At 42.1% G+C, this 23465-nt stretch overlaps 1 protein-coding gene across 2 annotated transcripts in view; it reads left to right on the top strand.

The window, feature by feature from the left end:
* Positions 1–166: 166 nt before the first annotated feature.
* CRTC1 (CREB regulated transcription coactivator 1) overlaps positions 167–23465 on the top strand; it is a 133514-nt gene continuing 110215 nt past the window's right edge. For both annotated transcript variants that reach the window (XM_044672297.1, XM_044672288.1), the window contains exon 1: positions 167–292. In XM_044672297.1, coding sequence (XP_044528232.1) covers positions 167–292 — 126 coding nt within the window. The remainder of the gene's footprint in view (positions 293–23465) is intronic.

Below are 23465 nucleotides of genomic sequence, written 5' to 3'. Positions count from 1 at the left end.
TGCGTTGGGGTTCCCGCCGGCGGCGCCTGCGCGCTGTGGCCGCCAGCGGCCCGGCCCGGCGCCTGCGCGGTGGCCCTCGCAGGAGGAGGAGGAGGAGGAGGTGGAGGAGGAGGAGGAAGGGGAGGAGGAGGAGGAGGAGGAGGAGGAGACGGGAGGGGAGGAGAAGATGGCGACTTCGAACAATCCGCGGAAATTCAGCGAGAAGATCGCTCTGCACAACCAGAAGCAGGCAGAGGAGACGGCGGCCTTCGAGGAGGTGATGAAGGACCTGAGCCTGACGCGAGCGGCCCGGGTAAGAGAAGCCCCCTCCTCACCCCCGCTTATCCCTCCCCTGCTCATCTTCATCCTCCCCCTCCCCGCCCCCCGGCGGAGGCGCGCATTGGAGGTGCGCGGGCATGAGGCGGGAGCGCGCGCGGCCCCGACGGCCGCGGGGATGGGGGCGGGGGGCGCCGGGCCATTGACCCACTCCGGGCTCGGGGAGCAGGTGGCCCCTCCCCCATGGGGTCCTGGGGGTGTGTGTAAACACTTGGCCCCTCCCCCATGGGGAGCCTGGAGGAAGCAGGTGGCCCCTCCCCCATGGGAGGTCTTGGGGGAAATCAAGTGGCGCCTCCTCCGTGGGGGTCTTGGAGGATTAGCGGGTGGCTCCTCCCCCATGTGAGTCTTGAGGGCGAAGCAGGTGGTCCCGCCCCCACGGATTGTTTCTTTTTTTTGAGGGGGCCAAGCAGGTGGCCCCTCCCCCCAGGGAATCTTGGAGTGAAAGCAGTGGCCCCTCCTCGAGTTTTTTTTGGGGGGATGGCAGATGGCCCCTCCTTCCAGGAGGATTTGATTGGAAGAAGCCCCCCATTCCTATTAGCATCCTGAGATGACAGGTGTCCCCACTCCGGAGTTCTAAAGCTGAGCCAGGACTAGGCTGAGTCAAGTTCAACAGCTACCCGTAGGGCACAACTGGCAGAAAAGCGCTAGTCAGGACTTTTAAAAAATGTAACTTTTAATTGATGTACATATTTTGGTTACCAGAAAATTCTACTTTTTAGTCTATAGGTATGTATTTTGTGCGAAGTCAAGTTTCCTGTGAAGGCTGCAAGCCTCTGGTGGATGGTTACAACGCTTGGGTTGCACCAGTGTTCTCTCTCCCATTCTGGGGGGAGAGGAGCAGATGGCTCTGCCCCACCTGAGCTTTTGGGGAGCAAGTGCTTTCACCCCCACGACTACACTGGCCCTAGAGAGAAAGCTCTAACGAATTCCCTCAACCTAGATCCCATTGGGTAGTGGTTGGGGTGAGGAAGGGGACACAGGTGCCTTCATTGGGTCTCATTCCAAAGTGTACCCTGTTAACCGGGGCCAGGAAAGCCAGCTTTGGTGAGTGCAGTGGTTCCTAATGCTTTTGAATATGAGGACTCTTTTTAACATCAAAAAATTTTTCAGACCTCTCCACAAATTGTATGATTTGTATCCAGTGATTTGAGAAAACAATGACAAAAATCCACTAATGACTATGTATTTTAATCACAACAGCAGCCAACATATTTGAAAAGAAGTAATACATATGTATGAAACATTTTTTCAATCTCTAGAAGTCTGTTTGCTTGTTTATGGATATGAAGACTGCCTTACATATCCTTCCTCTCAAATCTGTTGTTCACTGGTTGGGAACTACTGGACTAGTTTTGAGTGAGGAAATCTGGTTGCTTCTCCCCCACCTACCCCTTTGTTAATTGTATGTTTAGCCTTTTGGCAAACCTATGCCTCAGTTCTTTCATCAGTCAAATTACAGTATCTTCTTTGCTTTTGAAAGATTAGAAGTGATATAATAGTATAAGGTAATATTGTAAACCACTGTGTGCCTTTTACAGAGCATTGGGGGTTTCATGTGTTCTGTAGCTGGAAGGCTAAGAAGCGCAAGTTCATCCAAGCAGGATCTGCATCTGGTCCACTTTATGGGTTATAGTAGCCCTCATCCCCTTAGTTTTGCCCTTCAGGATCTCCAGAGAGAAGCAGGAGTGTGCTGGTTACCTAGAGAAGGAAACAGTACCAAGTTGTGGTGGAAAGAATGCTGGATCTGGAGTCTAGAGACTTGAGTTTGAGCCCCTTTTCAGAAGCAGTTATCAAGCATTTATTAAGCTGTAAATGTGGGTCTGGCACTGTGCTAAACACTGGGGGATACAAAGAAAGGCGATACAAAATTGTCCATGCCCTCAAGGAGCTTATTTTCTAATATAAAGAAATTAACTTTGAATCTTTCCACTTTTGGACCCTTAGTTTCCTTGTTTGTAAAATGAAGACAATAATTATCCTACCTGCCTCATAGGGTTGTTCCATAAAAAAATTAGAAACTCAATATAAAACTCTATAATTTAAAGCATTATGTAAATACTTGTTATTGAAGTGGCTCCCCCTCTCTTTCTCTTTGGATGCTTGAGCTGTGGGTGAAGATGAGCTATTTTTATTATAGAAAAGGTATACAAATACCACTTTATATGTCTATATTCTGATGTTACTCTTGGGCTCAAAAGGAGGCTTATTGCCTAGAGGCTAAAATGCAGAGGCCTCAGCCTAGCACATACAGGGCCTCTCTCCTGAGGCTTCTTTCATATGACTGAATTAGCCTTGTTTCACCTTCTTCCTCATGTACTCTGCACATCCATTCTGCCCACTCATACTATTTCAGGGCCTGCAAACCTTTTGCCTGCTTTATTGAAATAGGCTCCTAATTGGCCTCCAATCCATCCTCCACTTGGCTGCCCAAGTTCCTCTGGGCTCTCCTTACTCTAGTTCATCCTCCAGTTGCTGCCCAAGTGGTCTTCTCCAAGCATAGGCCTGACATGGTTCCTTTCCTTCTCAGTGAACTCCAGGGGCTCCTGATCCTTCAAGGAGAGAATAGAAACTCCTATATTGGTCATTTGGAACTTTACTACCTGGCTACACTTGACTTTCCGGCCTTATTAAATCTTCCCCCTCCCATTCTGTTTTGGGCTATACCAGTGGCACATCCTACCTGGTGCCCTACCTCTCCTCAGTTGCCATTGAATTGGCCCATTTTGGTTCTTGGCATGCTCTTCTTCCTCCCATTGGACTCTTGAAGTACCTACCCAGAGCAGCTCATGAAGGGATTTCTCTTGGAAGCCTTTTCCTGCTCCCTTTGTGCCACTCCCCTCAAATTACCTAATTTTTATGTTGTCTCTGTTTTTTTATATGTATAGCTGCTTCATTAGAAAGTAAGCTCCCTGAAGGCAGAGATGATTTAGTTTTTGTATTTGTAACCCTAGTGCCTGGCACATAACAAGCACTTAACTTAATAAAGGAACATTCATTGATGATCATCTCCCACCTCCATACTTTTGTGCAGGCTGTCTCCCATCTCAGTCAACAAACATTTCCTAAGTGCCTACTATATGCCAAGTATTGAGCTAAGTACCTGGAATACCAAGAAAGATGAAAGATAGTCCTTGCCCTCTAGGAGCTCCTAGTCCAATAGAGGAGACAGCATGCAGACAATTGTATATAGACAGACTGGATAATTTGGAGATAATAAATATTATCAATAGATGGAGAGCAGCAACATTAAGAGGAGTCAGGACCACCTTCTTATAAAAGGTAAGGGCTCATCTGGAACTTGAAGGAATCCAGGAGGCAGAGATAGGGAGGGAGAGCATTCTAAGCCTTGAGGGACAGCAGGAGAAAATGCCTGGAGTATCTTGTTTATGGAGAAAGGAGGAAGCTAATGGCACTGGGTGGCAGAGAATGTTCCTTTGAATCTCACCTGTTGAAGGTCTTCTTTTCAAGGGGCAGTTTATGTTCCTCCTCCTTCTCCCTGAAACCTTCCTTTTCCCCTCTCTCAAACCCTTATTCTGTCTTAATATCAGTTCTAAAACAGAAGAGTGGCAAGAGTTAGGCAATGAGGGTTAAATGACTTGCCCAAGGTCACACAGCCAGGAGGTGTCTGAAGCCAAATTTGAACCAAAGTTCTCCAACTCCAAGACCTGACTCTCTCTACTATGCTACTTAACCCAGCCCTTCTGAAACCTTCCTTGATCCCCTTCCACTTGAAAGAGATCTCTTGCTCCTCAGATTTGTTTTGACTAGATCTGTGATTTAATTGGTGTAGAGATTTCCAGGTGAGGAGCTCTCTCCCCCAGTGCTGATAGGAACCTTTTGTAATCTGTAATCTTTGAATGTTGTTTGGGGCCACTGAGAGGTAAAGTCTCAGAGTACCAACTAGTGTATGTCAGGTGGGTCTTGAGGCCTAATCTCTTGTTTCCTGTGCCAACCTGCCTTTCTTGCTCAGGTTTTCTTAGAGCACTTTTCATCTTTCCTCGACTCCCATCATAGTCTGCCTTGTAGTCTATTTATTTGTATGTATGACCTTATCCTGTCCTCCTCCTATATTGTAAACTCTTTGGGGTGCAGGAGGGCAAAATTGTTTCTTTTCATCTTTATATCTCCAGGACCCCGTGTTGTGTCTTATACCAAGAAGGTGCTTAATTAATTTTGTAGGATTTTAGATTGTTTACAGCCATTTCCACATCTTTCATATACTCTGTGCTTTTCTATCCTTTGCTGAAAGGGGAGACAGGTCTTTTTGAAAAACTGGCATGGTTAGACTGGATCAGCAGAACGAGTGTTAGAATTTGGGGGCTCTTGATTCACCTTGGATCCTGATGCAAGAGGACTGTGGATAGGATTTGAGAGCTGGGGCCATTGGAGAGATTTTCAACCTCCAGCCCTCCCACTGTGGCCATGTGGGATGAACAATGTTTGTCTACTTAGAGTAGGCATAAGCTAAGTGAAATCATGAGGTTGGAGTCAATAATATTGTTACTCTTATGTTCTACTAATTGTTATCCGTGGTAATTGGCACACTTTTAGATCTTTCTAGCCTTAGGAAACACCCTAATTAGACATTGTAATGTAATGAGTAAGACCACACCACTATCTCTGTCATTTCCTAGTAGGGGCATCAGGCCAGTTTTTTTAGGCTGCATTTGTATGTGTGTGAATGGGAATGGTCAGAAAGGACAGATAGAGAGATAAGTAAGTAAGACTTCTTGCCCATTTGCTGGTGTAGTCAGGGGCTAGGAGAGATTTTGTTTCAGCAGCTAGATCAACTCTGAAAGAGATTGTCAGCTTTTGTCTTATTATTGTATTAATAATATCTTGCACACGGTAGGGATTTAATTGAATTGACTTGAAAAGAAAATATAGGCTAGTTGATAGCTCTACATAGGAACAACAAACCTTATAAGATGACTTGGATGGAAAGATGTTCTTGTGTCCTTGTACTGGAAGTGTAGATTCATTGGATGCTGGTGAAAAAGAATAGACCTTAGAACAGTGATAGCGAACCTATGGAACAGGTGCCAAAGATGACACAGAGCTCTCTGTGGGCATGTGGCTGCCCCCGCCCCCAGTTTGTTACTAGAAAGGAAGAGGGACTCGGGCAGGGCTATTTCCTTCCCCCTCTCCATTGAACTTGATGACATTTCTTCACATCCCCCACCCCTTTGCCCAGAAGCCCAATAGGAGCACAAAGGGGGTAAGGTGGACAGCTCATAGGTGGCAGAGTTGGAGGGGAGCAGAGCGCTTAGGCCACTCTTCTCCCGCTCTCTACATTTGCTGAAGACATTTCCTCACTTCACTCGCCCCTCCCCTTGTATGGGGTAAGGGGGAAGCAGGATGTGGCACTCAGTGGCACTCTAGGGGTGGGGTGGGCACAGCACTGGGTCTGGGGGGTGGGGGCAGGGCCTGGCACTCTGTCTCCAAAAAGTTTGCCATCACTGCCTTAGAACTTAGAGGTCCTGACCTCTGTGGGCAGTACTCCCTGGCCTGAGAATTAGGAGACTTGAGTCCCAGTTTCAGTTCTTGTTGCTAACTAGCTATGTGTCCCGAGACAGAGAAAGTGAACAGATTGACCCTTGAGAACAGAATTCCACAGTAGATTTAATGATAGCTAGCATTTATAAGGGCTACTAGTTGGTATAGGGGATATAGTGCTGGGAACTCTCTTCTGCCTGAGTTCAAATCTGGTATCAGACACATAGTAGCTATGTGACCCTGGGCAAATCACTTAACCCCATTTGCTTCAGTTTCCTCATCTATAAAATGAGCTGGAGAACAAAATGGCAAATCATTCCTGAATTTTTGCCAAGAAAACCCCAAATGGGATCATGAAGAGTTAGATTTGACTGAAATGACTGAACAACAAAAAATAATTCATGCTTTAGAATTTGCAGTGTGCTTTATGTGAATTACCTTGTTGGATCCTGGAATTTGAACTTGGGTCATTCTGACATCAAGTCTGCTACTTAATCTGTATGTTTGTACTGCTTCTCTATGATTTCAGAGCATTTTCATTGCTGACCTTGTCTATCTGTGTTCTCTGGGCCCTTTTAGATCTTACATTTTATATTCTAAGGTCTCTCGGCTCTGAAGTTTATTATTCTTTATTTAAGGTCTCTTCCTAACTTGGATATCCTGTCTTAGTGATTTCTTTAGCTTCTATGGTTTCAATGGCCATCTTTATGCAGATAAACCAGAGCTATCTATCCCGTCCTAATCTTTACTAACTCCTGAGCTGACTAATCTCACTAACTGCTCTTTGGACATCTAGAATTGGATATCTCTTAGCCATCTCAAACTTAACATATTCAAAGCAAATCTTTTCCCACAAACTCACCCTTTTTCCTATCTTTCTGATCCAAAGTCCTGTCAGACCTTGTTATTTCTATTATTATCTCTTTATTTTTAACCCTTACCTTCTGTCTTAGTATCAGTTCTTTTTTTTTTAAACCCTTACCTTCTATCAATTATCAAAAAACCCTTACCTTCTATCAATTCTAAGGCAGAAGGGCAGTAAGGGCTAGATAATTAGGGTTAGATGACTTGCCCAGGGTTACCCAACTGGAAAGTGTCTGAGGTCATCTTTGAACCCAAGTCCTTCTGAGTCCAGTCCTAGTTCTCTATCCACTTATCTCTACCCAGTTGTCCCTCCACTCATCTTTTTTTACCTGAACTCCTACATTGGCCTGCTAGTGGGTCTCTTTTTCCAGTCTCTCCCTACTCTAGGCCATCCTCCACTCAGGTGCCAAAGAAGTTTTCCTAAGTCTCAGGTCTAACCATGTCACTCCCCTACTCAGTAAGCTCCAGAGATTCTCTCTTCCCTCTAGGATCAAATAGAAAAGTTTCTATTTGGCATGGACAGCCTTTTTCAATCTGGCCCCTTTCCACCTTTCCTGGCTTCTTCTTTTTTACTCCCTCTGATCCACCTACACTGGCTTACTTGCTAGTTCTTGCATGTGATACTCGTTTCCCAACTCTGTGTCTTCATGTTGGCTGTCCCTCCTGTCTGGAATATTCTCCCTCCTCATTCCACTGACTGGTTTCCTTCAACACTCAACTCAAATCTTACTATTTGGAGGAGCCTTTCTCTTTCTCCTTTTTCCCCTTTTCCCCCTTTTCCCCATTTCCTACATCTTTCCTCTGAGATTATCTTCTGTTTATACTGGAGGTAGTTTGTATTTATGGAGTTATTTGTATGTTTTCTCTCCTAGTAGATCATGAGTTCTTAAGGGCAAGGATAGTATTTTTGCCTTTCTTTGTGTTATCAGTGCTTGGCTTAGTGCATGGCACATAGTAGGGGCTTAATAAATGCTTATTGATGGACTGTTCTGAGTTCTTAATACCTTTTTACCTCTGACATTGTGTTTTCTGTTCTAAGATTCCTCATCATTTTTACACTTATGTTCTGTATTCAAAAGTTACAACTCTGATATTCTATGGTCCTATGACATGTTTGTTAGGAGTGCTTTAGTTCGAAGTCCTTAGAATTCCTTTGGGCTTGTGTCTGCTAAGTTGCTGTTAGAATGATTGTATAAGCCAGGATTGTGCCTTCTTTTAAATCACAAACTATTTAATAACTAACAGCTTGTGGAACACTTGTTCTAATGCATTCTAGGACTTTGAGTTTGTTAGTCTGGACATTTGTTTTTTTTTTTTTAAACCCTTACTTTCTGTCTTAGTAACAATGCCAAGACAAAAAAGGCAAGAACTAGGCAAATGGGGTTAAATGACTTGCCCAGGACCATATAGCTAGGAAGTGTCTGAGGTCAGATTTGAATCCAGGTCTTCCTGATTCACAGCATGATGCTCTGTCTACTGTGGCACTTTGCTACCCCAGACACTTCTCACCTGATAAAGATTACAATTTCTTCTTGACTTAGGAGTGAATGTAAGAAGAGACTGGAGTTGTCATCCTATAGCCAACCTAATGTTTGATCTTCTCTGGATTTAGCTAGATGGTATTGAGGTAAATGTCATGGTTGCCTCAAACCCAAAACATCAGAAGCCTAATTCCTTTTCTCTCCTGGTGAATTACTTCCCTTCTTTTCTCCATTGATGGCATTGTCATTTTTTTGGTTATCCAACTTCACAGTTTTGGAATCAGCTTTGCTCTTTACTTTCACCCCTCAAGGTCAATCAGTTCTTTTACCTTCTCAGGCTCTCTAGTGTTTATCCCTATTCTCTCTACATTTTTCACCTGGACTATTGCAATGGCCTTGAACCTGGCTTTCCAATCCTTCCTTTACACAGATGCCAAACCGATATTCCTAAAGTCAAGACCTGATCATGTCATTTTCTATTTAAGAACCATCTGTGACTCCCCATTGTCTTTAGGATCATACAAACTCCTATATTTGGTATTTTAAGCCTGCCTTTCCGCTTCCCTATCTTTGCTTGCCCACCATCCATTTTCTACTCTAGCCACACTAGACTGCTTGCTATCCCCTAAACATGAACTTCCATCTCCTTTGAACAGATTGTTCCCCATGCACAGAGTGATTTCCTTCTTTACTCTACCCCCTTAAAACTCTCAGAGCCTTTCTAGGGTCACCTTAGTGCCCCTTCCTTTAAGGAGCCTTTTTGATTCCTGTAGTTTTTAGTGCCCTCCTCCACATATTACTTTGCATTTATTTCATATATAAACTTAATTGATTTGTCTGTGAACATGGTGCATCTTCTAGTAGAACGTAAGGTCTTTGCGGTCATGGACTGTCCCACTTTTCCATTTGTATGACCAGCTCCTAGCATAGTGCCTGGCATTTAGTAGGCACTTAATTAATGCTAATTGATAGATGGGCACCCTGTACTCGCAGAGTTTCCAGCTTGGTCATAGATCATAGATTTAGTTGTAGAAGAGGCCTTAAAATCCTCTAGTCCAGCTCTCTCATTTTGCAGATGAGGAAACAAAGTCACTTGCCCAAGTTGGCAGAAATGAGATTTGTACCTGGGTCCTTTGACTCCAGAACCTAATGATCTTTTCACTGTCCTGTGTATTCTTGAGAATCTAAAATCATTTTCACACTTCTATATGGCATCAGAAGACTTAGTAAAGCTACTTGGTAGCTTTCATAATACCCATCAAAATGAATTCCCATTTTGATGAAGCCTCCTTTGAACAATGCACTTGCAGTTTGCATGTCCATCTAATGAGACTTTTCTTGGTACTCCTCAGTCTCTGGAAATATTTGTGTTCTGTGAATTCTCTCTGACTACAGGGTGAATTGGCATCTGGATGCTAGGTACCAGCATATGAGCAGGAGAGACAGGCAAAGTAGGGAGTTTTAGCTTTGGACAGTTAAAAATGAGTTTAGATGTCTTTTGAACTTATTTAAAATCACAGTTCAAAAGCAAGATTCAGCTACAAACTAGAACTTTCTAGGTGTTGAGCATTCTGCTTGGCTACCTGTTTTTTGATTTGATAATATTTTGTTGTCACAAAAACAGTATTGTGAGCCAAGCCCAAAAGCTCTCCTCTTCCACAGTAGTGGGCTGAACATTTTCAGTGTTTCAGGGCCTACTGTATTCTTAGAGTCTTCAGATGAGAGGTGAGGCAGTCTGTCCCTTATCTTAAAGGCAATTATATTAAAACTTTGAAGCCCAAACTATGCAATGGTGATTTTCTAATCTTTGTCTTTCCCTGAGTTCAATTTAGTTCAACAAATACTAATTGTGAGGCCTTAGGCTGTGTGCTGGCAATAAATACTAAGAGGTATAATTAGAGAAATGCAAATCAAAACAACTCTGATACACCACCTCACACCTAGCAGATTGGCTAAAATGATAGCAAAGGAAAGTAATAAATGTTGGAAGGGATGTGGCAAAATCAGGACATTAATGCATTGCTGGTGGAGTTGTGAACTGATACAACCATTCTGGATGGCAATTTGGAACTATGCTCAAAGGGCTATAAAAGACTGTCTGCCCTTTGATCCAGCCATACCACTGCTGGATTTGTACCCCAAAGAGATCATAGGGAAAAAGACTTGTACTAAAATATTTATAGGCACGCTATTTGTGGTGGCAAAAAATTGTAAAATGAGGGGATGCCCCTTGTTTGGGAATGGCCGAACAAATTGTGGTGTCTGTTGGTGATGGAATACTATTGTGCTCAAAGGAATAATGAACTGGAGGAATTCCATGTGAACTGGAATGATCTCCAGGAATTGATGCAGAGGAAAAGGAGCAGAACCAGGAGAACATTATACACAGAGACTGATACACCCTGGTACAATCCAATATAATGGACTTTTCTACTAGCAGCAGTGCAATGACCCAGGACAACTCTGAGGGACTTATGAGAAAGAATGTTATCCATATCCAGAGGAAGAACTGTGGGAGTAGAAACACAGAAGAAAAACAACTGCTTGATCACATGGGTCAGATGGGAATATGATTGGGGATGTAGACTCTAAACGATCACCCTAGTGCAAATATCAATAATATGGAAATAGATCTTGATCAATGACATGTAAAACCCAGTGGAATTGAGTGCCTGCCATAGGGACGGTGGGGAGCGGGGCGGAGGGAAAGAACACGAATCTTGTAACTATGGAAAAATATTCTAAGTAATCAACTAAATAAAATTTCCCCAAACAAACAAACAAACAAATAAAAATAAAATAAATGCCAAGAGGAAATAAGGCAACCTCCCCACCTAGGTGCTTACAGTCTTGTAGGGGAGACAGGAATTATTCTGGAATTATTCTTCAGCATGGCAGGGATCTGTGTTTTTCTCAATGTTCATTCACTGATGCAGACTGCAACCCCTTTTTAATTTAACAGAGAGCTAGTCTTTGAGAATTGCCGTTACTGAAAAATTTATCTTCCTGTAATCATACTGCTGATAGTAATGGGCAGAAGTTGTGGGAAGGCATGTTTTTTGGCTCCGTGTGAGGAAAAACTTCCTAATAACTGGAACTGTTCCAGAGTTGAATTGGTTGCTTCAGGAGGGTAGTGTCTTCATCTTCAGTGAAGGTCTTCAAGCATAGGTTAAATGATCACTTGTTCAGAATGTTGTATGGGATTTCCTGTACAGGTATAGGTGGGACTGAGAACCCTTCCAGCTGAGAGTCTGTGACTCTATGATGAGCAGTGATGGGGAGAAGAATGATTCAGGAGAACTCATGGAAAAAAGTGGTGCTTGGGCAGGGCCAAGAAGATATAGATGATGGAGATGGGAGTAGGGGAGCTAATGGGTGGAAATCTACTCTAAGCAGGGGAGGGATAGTGTAAAGTAAGTGAGAAAGGGCTAACAAGGGAAAAGAGGATGGTGAGGAAGCTGGGTTATCATGTGTGAAGAGGAGCTATATAAATAAGGGACTTGAAAATAATAACACTAATGGGAAACTGTGCCACATCTTACATAGTGGACCGTGCCTCTAACATACTGGCAAGTCATTTAACCTCCATAGAGCCAATAAATGTTGGTTAAGTACCTACTATGTTCCAAGGTCTGTGCTAAGTGCTGGAAATATAAAGAAAGGGATAAGACAGCTCCTGTCCTTAAGCAATTCAGAATCAATTGGGGGAGACTTCATATAAAACAGAAGCAAAAAAAAAAGGAGGTGGGGAGATACTCTTGGGGGCATGAAGAAGCCCTGGAGCAGGGACAGGAAATGATCTGAAGAGGTAGGAGAAATAGAGTTCATTTCATCTTGCAGGATGAGGAGTTTCTGGAGATCTTGAAGTCCAGGAGAGCAGATGGTTAGGAAGTGATAAGTGAATACCCTAGCTGCCCTCCTCAAGTGGAGGCTCTGGGGAAGCTCCCAGATGTTCACCCTCAGCCACCCCCCACAGTAGGGGAGGTAGAAGCCCCAGGCACAGTGGGGCTGAGGAGGAATGAGTTTCTGAGAGGATTTCATCCTGTAGAATGATAGATTTCTAGAGGTCAAGAACTCTAGGAGAAAAGCCAGATGGGAAATGAACCATTTTCTAGGTAAAATCTCTTGAGTGTAATTTGCTGGAAGGTGCCTACCTACTTTGGTAAACTGTTACATATATCTGCAGTGCTTTGCAATTTATCAAGCTCTTTCTTTGCAGTGTCAACATGGAATATAGAAACCCCTAAACTTGTAGCCTAGTAAGATCCAATGAACCTCAAGTTTTAGGTCTACTTGTAAGTTGGGGACCCCAAAGCTTGTCCTAAAACTTGAGGTTCATCGGATCTTACTAGACTACAAGTTTGGGGTACTAGGCTACACATTGACATTCGTGTAGCCTAGTACCCAGGCAGGACCCCCTCACTTCTGAGTCTCAAAGACCCAACTAAAGGTCCCCCTTTCTCTGAAGTCTTTTTCTGACCCATCTCCTCCCCAAGCTGGTCATATCTTTCCTCCCAACTCACCTTAAATCTCTTTTGTCTGTTAATACCTATATGTGAACACATTGTCTCCTGTGGCTAGATTGTGAGCTCCTGGAGGGTAGGAACTCTTTGATTTGCCTTGATTCCCCCAGTGCCTCCCATAGTGCTGACCTGCATATAGTAGATGCTCACTAAAGGCTTATTCATCAATTGATTGAAAAAAATCCACCCATATCAGTAGGAATATTATTATCCCCTTTTTACAAATGAACAAACTCACACCCCAAGTGGGTTGGAAAGCGACTTGCCATTAGTCAGTCACACAACAAAACAGGCCTTCTGACTCAGAGGCCACTGCTCATTTGGAGGAGTCAGATGGTGGAGGCCTTGAGTGCCAGACTAAGGAGCATCCCAGGCAAGGGAGAGAATCCTCTTAACATGAATCTCAGATAAAAGGGAGCTTGGGCATCTCCAGAAGAGCGAGGCTCACCCTCTCCTGACTTTTTCCCAGAGCGGTTCAGGACAGAGGTGGGATAGAGGGTTTTTATTAAAGGAATTTTTTTTTATTATAAACTTAGTAATTCAACAGAAATATTTAAAGAGACAACATTTTAAAAACAAAATAAAACTCTATAACTATAAATTGCAAACTGCTTGTGTTATGTTTTAAACATTGCATATTAACTTCATCTCGATAACAAATAGGTCATTTGCTTCCATGCCTCCTTCCAACCTCTTTTATTTATGTGCATTTAAAGAAAATCTGGTGCTGTGATGATTATAATTTATTTCTTTGTAGTCATAGGCCATGTGGATCCTGTTCTGATTCTGCATTCTTTGCTCTCTGTGCCACTGTTTCTTTGTAGTCTTCATTTGTAATTTCTCACAGTGCAATAATATTTCATTATGTGGAAACATTGGTTTCTTTGGCCATCTCCCAGTTGTTGGACACATAGGCTACTTTCATTTTTTGGTTATTACAAATAAACTGTGATGAACACTTTTATACAGAGAGGCCTTTTAAAAATAGCATTCTTAGGGTCTACTAGTATAGCAGTATCGCTGGGGAAAGGGAAAGCTTTGTAATCTTGTTTTCTATTGATTTCCCTACTGCTTTTGAAATGGATACATATTGTGCAAACTTCTCTTTTGGGACAAGCTGTCAATCAGTGAATCAACAGGCATTATTGGGTGTCTATCATGGGCCAGGCACGAGACCCTGGGCCCTAGAGATACAAAGACAAAATAAAAAAACATCTAACTCATTGGGGGAGATAACATGTATACATGTATAAGTAGATGCAGATTAAATTATGAGGTAATTGAGGGGAGGGGTACTAAGAGCTACATAAATCACAAGGGGTCAATTTGGAGGTGGATTTGAGCTGAACTTTGAAAAAATAAGGGATTTTAAGAGGCAGAGGGGAAGAGAGAGGGAGTGCATTCTAGGTAAGGCCTGGGAAAAAGGAGGCACTTCCTTTCTCCATGATGGAGCTCCTTTGGATGACCTTTTCCGGGCAAGAGGGGAGACACTGGTCAAGAAAGAAAAGGTCTGAAGGTGTTTTTTGCATATTGTTAAAATGGTAATGGCAGATTTCAGCTAAGATGTGCTTTTAATGAAAGACCTGTTGGAAAGTTGAGAGTATTACCCAGTATATTCAGGGTGGTATGGAAAATCATCCAGTCAGCAAAATTGCATTGAATGCTTGCTGTGTGGTGTGTAGATGTATATGAGATTTCCTGCCCTCCAGGAGTTCAGTATTTAGTTTGGGGGCCATGAGATACTGACAGAAATAATCATATTACAAGGCAGTGTGTTAAGAACCATGTGGCATTTGATGTCCACATAGTGTAGGGGGAAAAACCTTGACCTGGCAGGCAGGAGACCTAACTTTTAGCCCTGGCTCTACTATTAATTCACTGTGGTCAAGGGGAAATCAGTTAATCTCTGTGGTTCCCGGTTTCCCCATCTATAAAATAATGGTTTTGGGTTCAGATGGCATTTTGTGTTGCCAAGTCCCCTCCAGTTCTAATATTTTGTTCTTCTGTGTTTCTACAAAAGATAGTGACTACAGGAAAAAGGCTTGTCCTTGGTTCCCCTAGGGAGCTGCCTCCAGAATGGAAAGGGTTAGGTTCGACTCCTACTTTTGTTGTTCCCAGCTTTGGTTCCCATTCCTAAGTCTGCAGGATGCGATTTTCAATAGTTGACCAGCTGTTTGAGGACCAGGCAGAAGTTGAGTGTCTGGCTTCCTATATTGATTCTGCCTTCCTTTGGAGCTGTCACACCTCAAGCTGGGTGGGTGATCCAGGTGCACAAACAGGGAAGCTAATAAAAGGCTCTGCCCAGGGGAGGTGTGGAGAAAGTCAATATTTATCATTTGCCGGATGTAAAGGAAGGGCTATCAGGGCAACATCTTTAGGTACTTAAGTTGACATACAAGAGGACTGATCCAACAAAGATTCCAGAACATTGAGGACATTTAGGCCAAGTCAGAGGGCTACTTTTCTTCTGAAAATCTTCTAGGAGCTTTAGGTCTTATGGAACTGAACTTGAAAAATTGCTAGCCTGACTTTTAAGAGACTGGTGACTTTCTCAGCTTTCTAGAAAAGAAAAATAGAGGCTAAAAGGCCATCTGTGGCTGGGAGACATCAATTCCCAGTTCCAGGTAAGGCTTCTAATAGATTAGGGTCCCAGAGGCTTCAAAACCCATGAGGCTATCAACTTCTCTAGGCTAGCTAGCCTGGGCAGTGTAGTGTAGTAGGAAGAGCCCTGACATGGGAATGAGAAGAACTAGCTTCAGATCCCTTCCCTGAAACTTATTTGCCATGTCACATTAGACACATCTCTTTACCTTTTTAAGTTTCAGTTTCTTCATGTGTAAATTAAAGATGAGTACTTATCTCCCTCACTTCCTAGGGTTTGTGTGAGAGGATATTCTGGACTCATGGTCCTTAAATGCACACAGTTCTTATGGGATAGGCAAGAATCCCAGAGAATCAGTGTGAAGAAATTGGAGCCTAAGCTGGAGAAGATACCATGGTGGCTGAGGAGATGTAGTACAAAGGAAAGGAGCCTCTGTTTAGGAGGCAGGAGATCTAGCTTAAAATTTTGACTTTGTTTTAGGCTAGCTACATGACCTAGATCACTGGCATTCATTAAAATCTTGCCATGTAAAGTTATGGATAATTCTTTAAGATCTCTTCCAGCTCTGGGATTCTGTGATTTTGAGCTTTACATGTCCCAAGTGGGACTTTTCTCTGTCCCCACCAAGTGATATTGCCAAACACAATTTTTTTCATTTTAAGTTATCCTGAGAGTATAAAGGGAATGTGCTTGAGTGGGAAGAAAGGAGTACCCTTCTGTATTCTTGGGTGGGATTATTTTGAAAATATGATGACACTTCTGTGTCATTATTCCAGAAGTGTCTACCTATAGTGACTATTCTTGGATTTTAAAAAAAGCATCAGAAAGCCCAAACAATTGGGAAAAACAAATGTTTCATATATATATATATGTATATATATATGCACACATATATATATACATATATGTATATCAGTTGCTTTAATTGGTATATATTTTTATTTTTTGAAACTCTTACCTTGTATCTTAGAGTCAATACTGTATATTGGTTCCAAGGCAGAAGAATGGTAAGGGATAGGCAGTGGGGGTGAAGTGACTTGCCCAGGGTCACACAGCTGGGAAGTGTCTGAGGCCACATTTGAACCCAGGACTTCTCATCTCTAGTCTGGGCTCTCAATCTATTAAGCCACCTAGCTGCCCCCAGTATGTATATATATACTGATGATGAAAATAATCAATTGGACCTTCTCATCAATTTGATTGACAAAAAATACTCTTGTTCTTAAATGAGGTTTGGATCACTATTTCTTTTTTTTTTTTTTAATAATTTTTTATTTTTAGAAAAATTTTCCATGATTACATAAGTCATGTTTTTACTTTCCCCTTCACCCCCTCAAACCCCCCCTGCCCCCCTCTGCTGTAGCTAATTCGCATTTCCACTGGTTTTAATATGTGTGGTCAGTCAAGACTTATTTACACATTATTGATAGTTACATGGGTGTGGTCTTTGCAGGTCTACATCCCCAATCATGCCCTCATCAACCCAAGTGTCCAAGCAGTTGTTTTTCTTCTGTGTTTCTACTCCTGTAGTTCTTCCTCTCCATGTGGGTAGTGTTCCTTTCCATAAATCCCTCAGAATTGTCTTGGGTCATTGCATTGCTGCTAGTACAGAAGACCATTACATTTGATTTTACCATAGTGTATCAGTCTCTGTGTACAATATTCTTCTAGCTCTGCTCCTTTCACTCTGCATCAATTCCTGGAGGTCTTCCCAGTTCACATGGAATTCCTCCAGTTTATTATTCCTTTGAGCACAATTTGAGTTTAAGCATAGTGTCCCTATCAACTTGGAGTATGGTCCCTGGATGGATGCTGTTGCTGTTAATCTGAGACAGTTGTCATATCATTGTGGGTTGGGAAATGCTGTTCTGGGTAGTCCATTGCTATGGAAAAGAAAAAAACACCATTGGTTTTAGAAGCCTTGGAATTAAGTCCTGGTATTATGTAACTCTTACTACCTTTAGGGACCGTCATGGACTCATCTTAACCTTTGTAACATTAATTTCTCATTTTTTTTAACCCTTACCTTACATCTTAGAATCAATACTATATATTGGTTCTAAGGCCGAAGAGTGGTAAGGGCTAGGCAATGGGGGTGAAGTGACTTGCCCAGGGTCACAGAGCTGGGAAGTGTCTGAGACTTAGGACCTCCTGTCTTTAGGCCTCGCTCTCAATCCACTGAGCTACTTAGTTTCTCATTTTTAAGTGGAGCTGTTAATCTTGTACTGCCTTCCCCACAGAGATGTGAGGAAAGCACTTGGTAAAAGATCAAATGAGATAAAATATATATGATGCTCTTCAGACCTCAAGATCTTATATTTAACATGAGCTATTACTAAAAACTGTAGAGGCATCTAGGGTGGCTCAGTAGGTAGAGCTTTTGGTCTGAAGTCAGGAAGTCCTGAGTTCAAATGTAGCATCAGACACTTATTAGCTATGTAACCCTGGGCAAGTCATTTAACTTGATGCCTTAATCCACTAGAGAAGGAAATGGCAAACCACTCCAATATCTTTGCTAAGAAAACCCTGTGGTCAGTATGGTCCACAATGTCATGAAGAGTTGGACACAACTGAACAATAACATTATTAAACTTTAGAGCATTATAGAAAAATGAACAATTATTCTTACTATTATATTGACAGTCCAAAAGGCCTCAGAGTCATTTAATAGTAATAAGAATGACATTCCAGATCCTTAAAGTATTGAGTGTTAGCATGGTATAATGAAAGAGCTCATGATTCAGAGTTTGTAGACCTGAGTTCAGATCCTGGAACTGCCACTTACCTATGGGACTTTGGACAAGTCATTGGTAATAACCTTTTCCCTCTACATCTTTAGTTTCCTTGTTTGTAAAATGAGAAGGTTGAACTAGATGACTTATAAGGGCCCTTCCAGGTCTAAATCTATGATCCTGTGAATTAGTAGTATTAATTGTTCTAAATGAAACTGATTAACTTGGTATTATCAGCTGAGACCCTGGTTGTTTTCATTGAGTGGATTGGGCTGGAAGCCAGCAAAAGTTGTCTGAATAAGCTTTGTAATGATTTTGATTGCCTACAGCACAGTATGTAACTTAGAGTGAGAGAGAAAAATACTCTTATTAAATGCCTTATTCTTTGATTTAGCAACTTGATAAGTGCTTTAAGTCTTTTGTGGAACCCAAAAGAGAATTTAGGTTCTAATTTCATAAACAAAATTGTTTTAGTTGTCTAGCCTGTTATCCTGCTAATAATTGTAATTGTACCTAAAAAAGTGGCATGGTGCAATCTGAGACTGAATGTACCATATTGTTCATCATAGCAGTGAACTCATTGTCAATTCCCATTTTGCCAGTCACTGAATAATTGTAGGGTATCCCTTAGTCTCATGCACTTTTTAATTGTTTTTAAATGTATTATTTACATTTGCAGAGATTTACTTGTGTGTGAAAAGTGATTTTGAGAACTTTTTGGTATCGTTTACACAGGAGGAAAAGAGAGATTAGTAAAAAGTACTGGATATTTCCTTTCCTCATTCTGATCCATTTTAAGTGTAAACACCTAGTTTGACTAATATCCCAGGAAAGTTCTCTTTCTTGCCCAATTGGAAAAATACATAATTTATTTGAAAACTTCAAAAAAATTTTGGGCTTCTCCTGATTGTCCTACTTTCTTTCACTGGATACCTGAGGCTAGGTGGGTGAGCAAATCATATTGCAGCAGAAAGCTTTGAGAAGACGCGTCTGGGGAGCCAGTGTGCCTGGCGCCAGGGGCTTGATTTTGTAGGATCCCTGCCCTTCTGTTATTGAGGACATGGTGGGGCTGAAAGTGAAAGGGTTACTTATGCTCTAGGATCCTAGGAATTCACTATGGCACCAGATCACATGAAAATGAATTTCCCACAAGAGTTAAGTTACTGTTCCGGTACCTCTTTGAGAGAGAGTGTGAGTTTTGGAAGGGAAATGGGCCATATGACCATGTCTCATAGTGCTTCGTTCAGCTCAACAACAAGTAGACTTAGTCAGGGGTCTGTGAAGCACCCATCATGCACAGAACACTGCACTGGGTATTGAGACTGAGGGGGAAAGGGCAAGACGGTAATGGAGGGAAAGAGAGAAGGAGAGAGGCAAGTGGAGGGAGATGGGGGAAGGGAGAAAGAAAGAGCAAGGAGATAGAGGAGAGGGAGAAGGGAGGACAGAGAGAAGAAGGAGGAAGAGGAGAAGGATGAAGATGAGAATAAGGAGGAAGAGGAAGAACTTGAGACGGAGAGTACTATAGCAGTACACTAATATTTTAACACAAAGTATATTGAAAGAAGTGCAGAAGAGGTTTAAATGAGTGCTTTGCCAGGCCAGGAAGGATTCCTAATTTATACCTGAGGGAATCAAGGAAGGCTCTGAATTTTCTGCCATGGATGAAAGAATTTTAGAGCTGAGGCAGACCCTCATTTTCACAAAAGAAGAAATTGTGGCTTGTAATGTCACAGTTAGGAAGTGGCAGAGCTGGGGCTTGAATTCAGGTCCTCAGACTCCCAGTTCAGTGCTCCTTCCTTGAAACTATTCTGCTTCTCCCTTTTACCAATTTATATCTATGCACAGCAACAAGTCAGATTCCCTGGGTGTTTAAGCTGCCTGAGTGAAGCCCTTTCTCAGAGCCCTAAAGTAGCTCCCAGTTATCCCTTGAGTGAGACAGGAACTATTTTTTTATTCTTTTTGCTTTAAGCTTTGTTGGTCACTTGTCACTCATCAATTACTTATTCTTGATGTCTAACTCTCTCCCAGTCTGCACTTAATAACTGACATTTTTATAACATGTTAAGGTTTGCAGAGAATCTTACATATTTTCTAATTTGAACCTTACAACCGTTACAATCCTTGGACTCAGGAGCAAATTGTTTCACTCTTTTGATCTTCAGATTCCTCATTGGCAAAATGGAGATAATAATCTTTGTACTACTTACCTCACAAGATTGTTGTGAAGAAAGTACTTTGAAAATGTAAGGGGTTGTAGAAAAGTGAGTTGATATTCTTATTTGAGAAAATAAGAACATGAATGCAGAGTTCTGCTTTTAAAAGTTGGCTAGGAGGCTGGAAGTAGAATAATATTAATCTTTCTGTTTACAAATAGCTGAACTGGTGACTTCCCCTACTTTGCTTTTTCTTGGAAAAACATGGTTCCTGAGCCGTGGGAGAGGGCCGGCTTCACCTGCCCAGGAAGGTTTTCATCATGCACGGGAGTGAAATCCCATCTTGTCCAGATGTTGCCATTGGACCGGAACATGGAATTCAGAATGTGGGACAGGGATCGTGCTTATTCTCCTCAGGCTGTTCCTGTTACAGCTCCCTTCCACCCGCCCAGTGGAAATCCAGCTCATCCTTTAACACTCAGCTCAGCCTTCTCTGGCCCCCATAGTCTAAATGAGCTTTCCCCCCACATAGCGTTCTGTTTGCCATCTCCCATATGCATTTCTCATGTATCATTTTTACTATGGTTATTTATCATATCATAGTGTAACAGAAGGAGACTGGATTTGTTGGCTTATAAGGCTCGGATTTGAATCCTGACTTGGCTTCTCCTAAGTATCTTGGACAAGCGACTCAAGTTTTTTGAATCTTAGATTCATCATCTATAAGATGGGGATAATTTTCTTGCTTTTTGGCTCTCAGAACATTTGTGAGGAAAGCACTTTTTAAACTTAAAATGCCATGTGGACATGAATTGTTGTTTGTCATCAGTGTAAAGAATATTATTCTTAGGTAACTATAAGATTTCAGGAGAACTGAGGCTGGGCATTTGGCATTAGTCAAGGGTGAGAGAGAGAGAGAGATAGAGAAAGAGAGAGAGAGAGAGAGAGAGAGAGAGAGAGAGAGAGAGACAGAGACAGAGAGAGAGCACGAGCACTAGTGCATCCCTCTTATCCAGCCACATAAGGTCAAGGGATGAATTCATATGGAAGGACATGAACAAGAGTCAGTCAGTGACAATTTGCAGCCTATGTGCTAGGCAGCATACATGCCAGGCACTAAACTGGAGCTACACAGACAAAAAATGTAGCCATTCCCACTCTTAAAGCATTTACATTCTGTCAAAGAGGACACAACAGGTATAGTTAGTAGCACATACAGATGAGATATAAAATTGTTAAAAGTGAGATAATTATGAAAGGAGAGTACTGACATTAGGGTGGATCAGGAAAGGCTTTGTGTCAAAGTAGTGTTTTAATTATATCTTGAAGGCAGAGGGATTCTCCCAATTGGGTGACAGTAAGAAGGCAAAGCATTCTAGGCATGGAGACAGGTTTAGCATGCCATATTAGTGGAATAGAGATGGCTGGACCATACAGCGTACAAAAAAGAATCTTGTTTGGTGAGACCGGGAGGATAGGATGGGAATAGGCTGTGAAGAGTGTTTATATAAGATCCTAGAAGTAATATAGAATTGCTGAGGTTTTTCAAGTAGAAGAATGACATGATCAGATTGATAGTTAAGGAAAAAAGCAGCCACATGGAGAATGGATTGGAGTAGGGAAAGATGCTGGGTGACCAGTAAGGAGGCCTTTGCAGTAATTTAGGTAAGAAGGAATAACAGTAGCTAACATTTGTATTTATATAGTCCTGTAAGGTTTCCAAAGAGGTGATGAGGGCCTGAATGAAGGTGATGGCTATGTGAGTAGAGAAAAGGGGATTAGAAATCAGTAAGAGATGTTGTGGAGGAAAAAATGGCAAGATTTGACAACTGATTTGATATGTGAGATTAGAGAAAATGAGGAGTTTGGGAGACTGGAAGAATGGTGATGCTTTTGACAGAAATAAGAAAGTGTGGAATAGGAATGGATTGGGTGGGAGGAGAGGAGATAATGAGTTCTGTATTGGATATATTGAATTTGAGATTCAGTTTGAAAAGTCCAACAGGGGACGTATGACTGAAACTCAGAGGAGAGACTGGGGCTGGATATAGAAATCTAGGAGTCATCTGCAGACAGATGATAATTAAATAAATGAAAGCAAATGAGGTCCCAGAGAGAAAGGAGAGGTGACCAGGATCAAGGCTTGTGGAACACCCATAATTAGGGAGTATGATATGAATGATGAGCCAGTAAAGGAGACTGAGGAGGAGAAGTCAGACAGGAAGAGAACCATTGTCTTAAAAGGTTGGAGAGAGTAGCCAGGGGAAGAGAGTAGTCAGCAGAGAGATCAAGAATGATGAAGAGTCGGACAGGACCTTCCAATTTGGACAGTAAGTGATCATTGTTGACTTTGGAGGGAATAGTTTCAATGGAGTGATGAAGAAATTAAAGCAAGGACCTTACTTTGTCTCAGAGTTTGACTGAATAAAGGAGAGATATAGGGTGAGAATTTGAGGGGATAGTAGAGTTCAGTCAAGATTTTTTAAGGATAGAGAAGACTGAGGCATGTTTGAAGGCAGTAGGGAAAGAATTAGTAGATAAGGAGAGCCTGAAAATTAGAGCTTGTGGAGAGAAGAGGAAGTTTAGAATAATTTCTATGGAGAATGAGATAAAGAATGAACTAGGGAAAGGGTAATAGGATTGATTGAATTTCTTTTTTCTTTTAAACCCTTCTGTCTTGGAGTCAATATGACTCCAAGGCAAAAGAATGGTAAGGGCTAGGCAATGGGAATTAAATGACTTGCCCATGGTCACACAGCTGGGAAGTGTCTGAGGTCAGATTTGAACCCAGGACCTCCTGTCTCTAGGCCTGGCTCTCAATCCACTGAGCTACCCGGCTGTCCCCAGGATTGATTGAATTTCATGAAGGCACTACTGAGATTTGGTAACCAAATTTGAAGTTGACCCAGTCCTTAGCTCTGTTTGTCAGTCTGTGAGTAGAAGCATAGTTACACAGGATGAGGAGCCATGAATGATGATCTATACTGTTGGAGGAAATTCCCCACATTGATGAGATCATAGATCCATCAGTGTATCAAAATATCATTGTTTTTCCCCTAGCTAGACTGTAGGCACCCTGAAGGTGAGAGACTGTGTGCCTCACTATACCCATCCCAGCACTGAGCCTAGTACTTCTCATAAAGAAGGTGCCTATTAAATGTTTGTTGAAATTTTGAATGGAACTTTAGTTTACCTATTTAGCTTAACTATTGTCAATGCATGTCCCCAACTGGTTTACAGTTGGTCTGTGCTGATAACTGTGGATGGGAGAGCAGGAGATGGTCCTGGGTGATAGCTTC

This window comes from Gracilinanus agilis, chromosome 1 (assembly GCF_016433145.1).
Source record: "Gracilinanus agilis isolate LMUSP501 chromosome 1, AgileGrace, whole genome shotgun sequence".
NCBI classification, from domain to species: domain Eukaryota; kingdom Metazoa; phylum Chordata; class Mammalia; order Didelphimorphia; family Didelphidae; genus Gracilinanus; species Gracilinanus agilis.
The sequence above is the reverse complement of the archived record's forward strand: the minus strand, read 5'-3'. Positions and strand labels throughout refer to the sequence as shown.